This window comes from Mytilus edulis, chromosome 14, assembly GCF_963676685.1.
Source record: "Mytilus edulis chromosome 14, xbMytEdul2.2, whole genome shotgun sequence".
Taxonomy (NCBI): Eukaryota; Metazoa; Mollusca; class Bivalvia; order Mytilida; family Mytilidae; genus Mytilus; species Mytilus edulis.
Window position 1 is genome coordinate 23,479,648 of NC_092357.1, and position 11,095 is coordinate 23,490,742.

Here is an 11,095-nt window from a genome sequence, read left to right on the forward strand (position 1 = left end):
TACTCAAAGAGTACAAATGTCAAAAATAGGGGTACAACAGTCAATATTGTGTTATCATCTTAATATCACTACATAAACAACAAATGTAACAAAGTAGCACAAAAAGGCATACATCAAATTTAACATTCTCTTTTTGCTTTTCTTATACGGCTGAATTTATCTATGTAAAGTCTACCCATAAATGAAAGAAGGTTTTCATTACTGGTGTAAAATTGCGCGTTTGAAATTCGCACAGGTAGACATAAACATAATTTTGTCGTATGACGGCATACATAAACATATCAACACATCTAAACTTTGACAGAACAGTTATATTTATTAAAGTACAAAAAAAAAAACGAATAGCAACACATCACGAAATCACCTTGCACGTATAAACAGACAACAGAAACTATTATTGCATTATGTCGTAAAAATCTAAAACACAATTAAACATTTGACACAGTCCAACTTTCAACCGTACTTCCAAATTGCACATATAAGCAAACTAGAAAAAAATCCATGTGTAAATGATTTCATGTGTGCTGTAGGGTTAGCATTATCATCTGATCAGTTTCAAAATTATCTAAGCAATTTCAATTTAAAAGAATTCAACTATTCTCTCTCTCTCTCTCAAACTGTTTCGAAAAAAATAACCATCAAAAATCAAATAGACAATGTGTTACAATATAAATTACATATGTTTTCATTATTGTAATAAAATGTTTCGGACAACAATGTAGTGTGTTCTTAGTAAAAGGCAATAATAGTTTACTAATGTTCAAATCTCGAAAATCGTTTCAGAAGAGACAAATGCACGTTGTCATTTGCATCTGCTTCCGCCAAATAATGGGCATCATCAACAAACTGATTGTACTGCCATTGGCTTGGTGCGCATATAGAACCACCCCTCCACCTAATTTATTTTAAATTAATACAGCGTGGTCATCAAGAATAAAAAGCCTCAACTGACGGTGCTGATGCAATCACAGGAGGGAAAGCTTTCCAATCCCGGATGGTTCTGGGGAAGCATGAGATTCAGGTGTTAGATCATCATGCTTACTCTTACTGGAGTGTATATGGTGTTTGTTTAATACATAGCGTGCTCCTCTTATTTGGACAATGTCGAATCTGTCAATCTCTACTTTAAGAAATAGATCCCAAACTGAACTAGCGTATTCCATAATTGGTCGTAATAGTTTTTGTATGCATTCTCCTTTACTGTCATTGATCCTATAATTAGATTTTCTTTTAGGCGTTCAATTGTTTTATTTGCTTTATTGCAGATCTCGTTTACAAGGTCATTCCATCTCAGTTCTGATGTGTTCTAGGTATTTAGCACTTCTGATTTTTTTCAAGAATGTTGCCATGCAAGTTGTATGAACTGCAACAGGAGCGAGACTAGGTGCATCTTCTATAACTTTATCAATCTAGTATGTGTCACAATGATATACTGTACTGATGTCCTTGCTTTTTTATGCTATTAAATTGTAAAGTCTGTTTTTGGCAGTTTTGTGTGTATGCATGATTTATGAAAACACGTTAAAACACACCGTTAGTGTATTGTGAGTTTTAAGTTTTGGAAAGCTAGTTCAAAGTCATTAAGAAACATATAGCACAGAATAGTTTCATAGACTTACATATTAATCAGTTCGTATCCATTTTATGTATTGTTTTGACATAGGTATCGACAGATCGATTTTTATTTTACTTGTAATTTAATGTATTGAATTTAGTTAAAATTCTTCGTGTTTTGACAAAGAACACATGGTTAACGTACGGAGACATATTTCTAGTTGTTAAAAAAGAATGATTGATTTAGCATGTTAAATGTCTTAAACATGTCTCCTGATATAAAAGTAGATAAAAATTGAATGAATGAGTTCGCAACGACTGGTTTTATAGATAAATTAAATTAAGTTAATTCATTTTCTGAAAAAAAAGCATTGGCTGTTAGTGTACTTAAATATCATGTGTATATACTTATATAGATCATTGTGTCAACTTCAGGTTCCGATATCAACCAAGTATATTAAATAAGAGATCATTATAATTATTTTCAGAGCAATGGTGTCATTAGATTATACTCAGACATGTTTAGGTTCATTGCAGTTTAAAGACGTCATCAACACTCTTATTGATAATTATTTAGACATTTCTGGGCTCGTCATTCTTGTATATTGTACATATTTTTAATCTTTCGTTTGTCATTAGAATATTTGAAAGGCATGCAGCTCTTTGAAAACATTCTACATTTGAAAATGCCTATACCAAGTCAGGAATATGACAGTTCTTGTCCATTCGTTTTTGATGTGTTTTGTCATTTTATTTTGCCATGTGATTATGGACTTTCCGATTAGATTTTCCTCTGAGTTCAGTTTTTTTGTGATTTTACTTTTTGAACAATATAAAGATGATTTTACAATTTACCAAGCTCTGATTTATAACGAGTCTTAAACGTTATGTAGTTAACCAAAGCTCTTCATACATCAACTAATTATATAAATATCTACAAAAAAATCAAGAATCGTTTTTTTTTTTTTTTGTGTTTTTCACTTGTTTTTAAAAACGTTAACTTGTTAAAATGAATTGTCCCGATTCTTATGAATATTACTTGCTTTACTCATTTTTTTAAAATGTAAAGCTGTTAGCGTATTTAAATATCATGTGTGTGTACTAAATACTAGTAAGCTTTACATTCAGCTTCCGATATAAACCAGGTATATTTTTTTTTAGATATCATTACATTCAGCGCCATGGTGTCATTTGATTTAATCAAACATTTATAGGTTCAAGGCAGTTTCAGAGTCATTGAAACTCGAATGTATAAAACAAATCAATGTTCATGAAAAAGATAATTTCTTTAATGTTTTTTGCCGTCAAGTCTCATTAATGATACTTATTGAAACAAATCTGCAGAGTATCAATGCCAAAAACATATGCAAACGACCACTTAATACCAAATTATACAATGTTGCCTTTCACAACGGAAATATAAAGTTCTCTAATTTTTGTGCTATTTTCACATTTCCTGACCGGTGTGAGAAAAATATTTCTCCTCACTAGTGAAAAATCTGTTCTCTGCAAATGATTAGTCGAAATTTGATTATGACGTCTAAATGTTTTGTTTTCTTCTGAATTTTCCTATTGTGACGTCATGAAAAAAGGCGACCATGCCTGATGACGTCGCATATAAAGAACACAAGTTTCTGAAAATCTTTGAAAAGGAAGGATAAAAATCAATAGAGAAACAGATTCCTACACTACAACTTGTGTATTAAGATATTTCTCCACTCTCGACAGTTAAATTTTAGTTATTTAAAGAGCTCGGCAAGCCTCGCGCTTTAAATAATAAAATTTAACTGTCTCGAGTGGAGAAATATCGTAATTAACTTGTTGCAGTGTTGGAATCTATATTTTTACCACTGCTTCGAGTATGATACGATGCTCGTCGGGCGTTTTAATTTTTTTTAATTTAACTGTCGAGAATGGATGAATATCGTATCACCAATGTTCCATAGATATTAATGACGATGTTACAAAGTAAACTAAATCATTGTCTTTCATTGAAGTTTATTTTTGACATTTTCTTTCAAACCATCAAGCTTGATGGTAACCAACTCATTGGTCTTTTCTATAATTTGTAAAAATGCATGAGATTTTTTAACTTTAAAATGAAGTCGCTGAAAGAACTACTAGTAGTATTAGCTATCAACAGAACAATTATTTCTTCCACATTGTGTGTAGAATCAAGGAGACGGCGAAGGTTAATAGATAATAGACCGAGGTCCGGAAGACCCCGTTTAAATACCCGTCGTGATGACAGACTGCAAATGATTATGTAATAAAGAACCTTCTGTTTTAAGATAAGCTGCTTATCATCACAGTTGTAGAACTAATAATACCTTCATGTGTACATGAAATCAACCCTAGTTTTAGGTGGGGTTCGTCTTGCTCATTCTTTAGTTTTAAGTTATATTGTTTGTCTCTTTGTCTTTTTTATTCTTAGCCATGTTGTTGTCAGTTTATTTTCGATGTATGACTTTGACTGTCCCTGTGGTATCTTTCGCACCTCTTTAAGTGTTTGCGCATTGATCAATCGACTTCACAGAGGCAACCTAAGAGCATGTCGTGTTCTCAAGAGACCTGCCCTAACAACCAATCAGCTAATCAGGTTTAAATGGACTAATGTCCATCGATGCAGGAATATGAGAAGCTGGCAAAAAGTTCATTGGTCAGATGAGAGTCGGGTTTTTTTACGACCAGTATACGGCAGAATACGAGTTTGCCGGGAAAATAAAACTGCCTATGACCAAAACAACATTTGCCCAACGACTATATATATTGGTACATTCGGTGTTGGTGGTGTTTCAGTATGGGGTTACAACTCATTGCGAACTGGGTATTCAATTCTACAGGGTAACATGAACGGACAGACATGCAAGGATTTGATACTTAGAAAAATTGTAGCCCCTCATTTTAACATTCACCCACTTGCGTCAAGACCCTTGTACATGTGCGAGAACAGTTGACCACACAGGACAAGAATTGTAACATAATACAAAGAGCAAGAAGCGAATAACACTATATTTTGGCCGTCCATGTCACCAGACCTGAAACCCTATCCCACATGTATGCATGGGATGCCATTGGCAGAAATCTCAATCGCAGAGTTCCACCACTACGAAATCTTGGTGATTTTAGAGTGGCATTAATGATGAACTAAAGTTCAGAAGGCTCGTACAGATTATATGACTCCGTGTTATGGAACTGTACCGGACGAGAGGTGGTTACACTTCATATTGACTCAAATGTTGACATCAAATTTGCCGAACATGCCTCAGATTGTTTGTAGAGAATTTTGATGATATTGGGTGATTAATTGTTGTAAAAAAATAAAATCACAGTGAAACTTATATTCTATTTCTGGTTTTGTGTGATTGGCATTATTTCTATTAACAGAAAATTTAAATGCATAGAACCTGCATAAGTGACCAAACTTCAGTTTATGGTTTGTTTAAGGTATATGTCGCTACATGAATATTTCCTTTTTTTCGAGGAATAACTTGGCTTTTTTTAATGAATTTCTTTTCGATGCAATAAAATAGGTGGTGCTTATCTTATGGCGGACGGTATAAGTTGTATCTAAATTTACAGATTCTAAAGACAGCATTATCAGTGAATATAGAATGTCATTACCGAATCAAATTTGTTTTATCTAGAAAACAATCTTTGTAACAATTTACGCAGTTTGCTTGAATAAACATTGTAAATTAATATTTTCCTTCCTCAAACATGCTCAATGGTGTTTGAATAATACTTTTCTGAAACTAGTAATTGTGTTACAGATGTTTAATACTAAAAATTCAGAAAATATTGAGCACATTTATTATTGCGAATTTTTAAGGATGGACAAAACTGCGAGTTTAGTTATTGCGATTTAAAAAAACAATCTGCATACAGATCTATGTTTCAGCTATCAGAATGCGATTTTTATCCAAGTTGCATTATTGGCATTAACCACGCAGCAATAATTCCTGAAATAGATAATTCCGATTTGGGTTCAAAAATTAATTTGCCACTTTCTCCTGGGTTCCCATCACATCCTACTAGACGAGATAGCACGTAGTGGGATATTTTTGCATATCTACAGGGCCACTGCACAGGGGACATCATGAAATTACCATTCTTTAACCTTAATATCTTCCATTGAGCTTGTGGACCTATCACCCTAGATGATTTATCAAAGCCTCTGCAGTTTCCGTCACGTGTCATGTGAACATACCAAGATGGCCATCTGACAGACCAAATTGTGAAAATACTATCTTCCGTTGATACTTCTTGAAACCTAAAAAGATTTTGATTTTCTATCGGAGTCGTCGAACCCCACATAGAACCCCAACTATTACTTGACATTATAAGTTCATAATGTACCCATTTTTCCGAACTTATGGAAAATTCACCTTGCAAATCGTCGGTTAATCGTTGGAATTCCATCCCTAAACTTTTGACAAATGTTGTGGTTTCAATATGTTCCGAAGGATTAAAAAGAGTTAATATAGTAATTGTATTACAATCTGGTTCTGTAAGAAACAGAAGACGCTGTTTATGCATGTCATCTTCTTTTTTAATAATATTTCTTATGACATCACTCGTATGCGCTACTTCGACATTTTTCATTTCCCAAACACCAAGACATTTCTTTTGACAACATGTTAAAATTGAAAACATTCTCCACAACATAGATGATCGAATTGCTGCAATTCTTACATATAAGTTTATTAAACAAATAGTTCTCTTTGCCTCGACAACATTTTGAAGCTTCATTCCGTTTTCGATATCGTATTTTAAATTTCCTAGGATTGCTGAGCCCTGATAGAGATCTATTACCGACATCATGTGATCAATATCTTTTTGATTTACATCCTTGCATTTAGACTCCAACGTACATAGATATGATTCTGAAACATGAAATTTATCTAGTATACCTCTAACTTTTGTTTTTAGTTCTTCTGTTTCAATACTATTAATAATAGTAGAGTCAGTTTGTTCGTTGTCTTTCCATATAATGCCTAAAACTGCACAGCCTACAGATACTATGATATTTGGAATTGGACCGATAACCGGAAAGACTGCACTAGCAATGATTGATACAATTTTCAGGCTGCCTACCACGTTTTCGCAAGTCAGTTTACTTCGCAAAGTTTTGATTACAGCTGCAATGCCTTTAACTGCAGCGACAGTCTTCTGATCTTCCAGTCCTTGTCTTAACTTATCATTATATTTTGTTGTTGACAAGAACTCTTCAAGATTCTTAAGGCTATCTTCCATGGTGTAAGAGCGTTTAATATCTGAAAGGTAAACGACTATATTCCTAGAAATATAAACAAACGTATTTTAATATATCCGTACTCCGTCTAATTTACCAAGGTTATCTTGCCTTAAACATGTAAAAATAAAATTGCCTTTTTTATCAACATGTGTTTACTATTTGTCTTATCGAACTCATCCACGAAAGAATCGATTTTGCTGGATTATAACGTTTTCTTAACGTTGTCAAATAATATTTAAACTCATCATAGATACCAGACATAAAATTATGTAGGCAATACGCCCATTCCATCTATCATCTATTATAAAGTCTCTCAAACCTAATAGATAAACCAAAAAGAATCATATTATAAACTTATAACCATATCAAAGATAGTTTATGTCAACAAAAAATGCTCACATTTTCTTTGTTGATTTGCCTTCATTGTGAATATCTAGCTGAAATTTTTTCGATGATTAAATCATGATTTGTTATAACTGTATTTTCTTCTGCTCTGACCAATTTTGTCACCCGTAGTCATATTTACCTTCCCCCTCCCCCGGTTGGTCTTAAAGGTTGTACTTGTAAAAACCTTTGTTTCATTAATCGCCTCTTTTGGGTAAATGTATACTACTCTTATATAATTTGTTTTATTTATGATCGCTATGTTTCATCATATAAAGACATAACCTTGGAATGTTACCAGTTTGTAATCACATAGTTGCAGCGTCTTTTGAATTTTGTCCAAAAGTAATGGTTGGAATAGTACACAATTTGAGTATACTGTTAATCCCTTAGACGTTACCAGACAGTCCTATAATTTGAATTCTTAAAAAACGTGTAAATGCATATCTCATTTTAGGAGATATTTTTCAAAACTTCATTGTAAAGGTGGAACAGTTTTATTCGTAAAAGGAGTTATAAAAGTTGCAGTGTCAATGTTTACAGAATGCATGGATGAGACTAATACATCCCTGCATTACAATCTTTTGCTCTAGCCGTTACTTATGAAGGTCATATCTTAATTAACCTAGTCATTCACAAATTTACTGTAACATATACTCTGTTCGTACAACCATCTTCGTCAACAAAAAAATGAGTCAGTATTACAGTAGACGTATTAGTTATCTTGGTTCAGTTGTATGTTTTAACCATTTTAAAAAACTAACCTGTAAGAAATTGAATCCACCCGTCAAAACAAGATAACCTATATAAAAGAGCATCACATGATTTATCAAATGTTCGACAATGTGGACAAAAACATGTGACAAAACCGATAATAGATAATATTTACTTATAGCTGTATATTTACATTGTGTATGAAAAAGTTGACAAAGTGGTTACACAAGTACAGTTAAGGAAGGCATACTTTGTGTAAGGTTCTGTTAACGTCGATAATGTAGTTTTAATTGTTCTTATATTTATTTTCTTCTGCCATTGTCTATTCTTCTAGGGTATTGTTTTCACAAGAGGTTTCTGTAATTAATAATCAGCAGTTATTGAACTTTTAAATCATCTTGTTTAACCTATTCAACCACATATTTTGACACGTACATTGTTTTCGACAGTAAAAGATAAATATTCATCTGCTACATTCTCAGGTTGTCGCAAATAATTTAATCTAAAACGTTAAAGGCTTGATAACGAGATATCTACATTGTATATGACTTGATAATAAATATGAAATATAAATGTCATAATATAAGTATCGACTGATTTTATTTTACTTGTAATTTAATGTATTGAATTTAGTTAAAATTCTTCGTGTATTGACAAAGAGCACATGGCTAATATACGGAGACATATTTCTAGCTGTTAAAAAAGAATGATTGATTTAGCATGTTAAATGCTTTAAACATGTCTCCTGATATAAAAATAGATAAAAATTGAATGAATGTGTTCGCGACGACTAGTTTTATAGATAAATTGAATTAAGCTGTCGTACTTAAATATCATGTCACATGTGTATATAGATATAGGAAGATAAGGTGTGAGTGCCAATGAGACAACTCTCCATCCAAATAACAATTTATAAAAGTAAACCATTAAGGGTCAATGAACATGCTTTCAACACGGAGCCTTGGCTCACACCAAACAACAAGCTATAAAGGGCATATATACGTATATAGATCATTGTGTCAACTTCAGGTTCCGATATCAACCAAGTATATTAAATAAGAGATCTTGATTATTATATTCAGCGGAATGGTGTCATTTGATTATACTCAGACATTTTAAGGTTCATTGTAGTTTAAAGGCGTCATCAACACTCTAATTGAAAATTATTAAGACATTTCTGGGCTCGTCATTCTTGTATATTGTACATATTTTTAATCTTTCGTTTGTCATTAAAATATTTGAAAAGCATGAAGCTCTTGTGAAACAAAAAGTCATGAACAATATTAAGATGATTTTACAATTTACCAAGCTCTGATTTATAACGAGTCTTAAACGTAATGTAGATAACCAAAGCACTTTATACATCAACTAAATATCTTCAAAAAATCAAGAATCGATTTTTTTCTGTGTTTTTCACTTGTTTTTTAAAAACTTTAATTTCTCAAATGAATTGTCCCGATTCTTATGAATGTAACATGCTTCACTCATTTTCTTAAAATGTTTATGCTGTGAGCGTGTTTGAATATCATGTGAATGTACTAAATACTAGTAAGCTTTACAATCAGCTTCCAATATAAACCAGGTATATTTTTTATATATCATTATATTCAGCGCTATGGTGTCATTTCATTTAATCAGACATTTATAGGTTCAAAGCAGTTTCAGACGTCATTTAAACTCGAATTGGTAATTAATAAGACAAATTCTCTTCAAATATCAACCTAATGTATAAAAAATCAAAAATCAATGTTTATGAAAAAGAAAATTTCTTTAATAGGTTTTGCCGTCAAGTCTCATTACTTATTGAAACAAATCTGCAGGATATCAATGCCAAAAACATATGTAAACGATCACTAAATACCAAATTATACAATGTTGCCTTTCACAACGGAAATATAAAGATTTTACCACTGCTTCGAGTATGATACGATGCTCGTCGGGCGTTTTAATTTTTTTAAATTTAACTGTCGAGAGTGGATGAATATCGTATCACCAATGTTCCATAGATATTAATGACGATGTTTAAATTGACATTGCGATAAGACGTGTCACGGTACTTGTCTATCCCAAATTCATGTATTTGGTTTTGATGTTATATTTGTTATTCTCGTGGGATTTTGTCTGATGCTTGGTCCGTTTCTGTGTGTGTTAGTTACATTGTAGTGTTGTGTCGTTGTTCTCCTCTTATATTTATGCGTCTCCCTCAGTTTTAGTTTGTTGCCCCGATTTTGTTTTTTGTCCATGGATTTATGAGTTTGAACAGCGGTATACTACTGTTGCCTTTATTTACATAATAAACTAAATCATTGTCTTTTACTGAAGTTTATTTTTGACATTTTCTTTCAAACCATCAAGCATGATGGTAACCAACTCATTGGTCTTTTCTATAATTTGTAAAAATGCATGAGGTTTTTTAACTTTAAAATGAAGTCGCTGAAAGAACTGCTAGTAGTATGAGTTATCAACAGAACAATTACTTCTTCCACATTGTGTGTAGAATCAAGGAGATTGCGAAGGTTACTTCTTTAACTAAAGCACTGATATGTTTCAACCTTTTTCCGGCCGTGACTGGTAGTGAGGAAAATACAATTTGAGTCATCATCCAGTATTTCCGAACTCGTTCTTACAATGGAAGATACAATTGTTAAATTGGAATGGTCGGTAAGTACAAGAGGTGTATTGTTGGCTTTATGATTCTTATATAGATATAGGAAGATGAGGTATGAGGGTCAATGAGACAACTCTCTATCCAAATAACAATTTATAAAAGTAAACCATTATAGGTCAATGTACGGCCTTCAACACGGAGCATTGGCTCACACCGAACAATAAGCTATAAAGGGCCCGAAAATTACTAGTGTAAAACCATTCAAACGGGAAAACCAACGGTCTAGCTATATAAAAAACGAGAAACGAGAAACACGTATAAATTACATAAACAAACGACAACTACTGTATATCAGATTCCGGTACCAAACCTTCTCCCTTTTTATGAAACAATAGCATAACATCATAACATAGAAAAACACACGATAAAATATATATTGGAAGGCTTAACTCAATCAAAAAACACAAATTAACACACTATGAACGAATAATTGTGATCTGTATTTCAGATGTATCTCTGTACTTCAGTTGTATTTAACAGACACTTCTGATTACATTCTCTCAGCTCTCTTTATATTT

General features: G+C 32.5%; 1 protein-coding gene across 1 annotated transcript; it reads right to left on the reverse strand.

Annotated features, from left to right (window-relative positions):
- Positions 1-5,322: 5,322 nt before the first annotated feature.
- Positions 5,323-7,126, reverse strand: LOC139502730 (toxin CfTX-B-like). The gene has a single exon (XM_071292298.1). The coding sequence runs from the start codon at positions 6,808-6,810 to the stop codon at positions 5,473-5,475; it is 1,338 nt and encodes a 445-aa protein (XP_071148399.1). The 5' UTR covers positions 6,811-7,126; the 3' UTR covers positions 5,323-5,472.
- Positions 7,127-11,095: the final 3,969 nt, after the last annotated feature.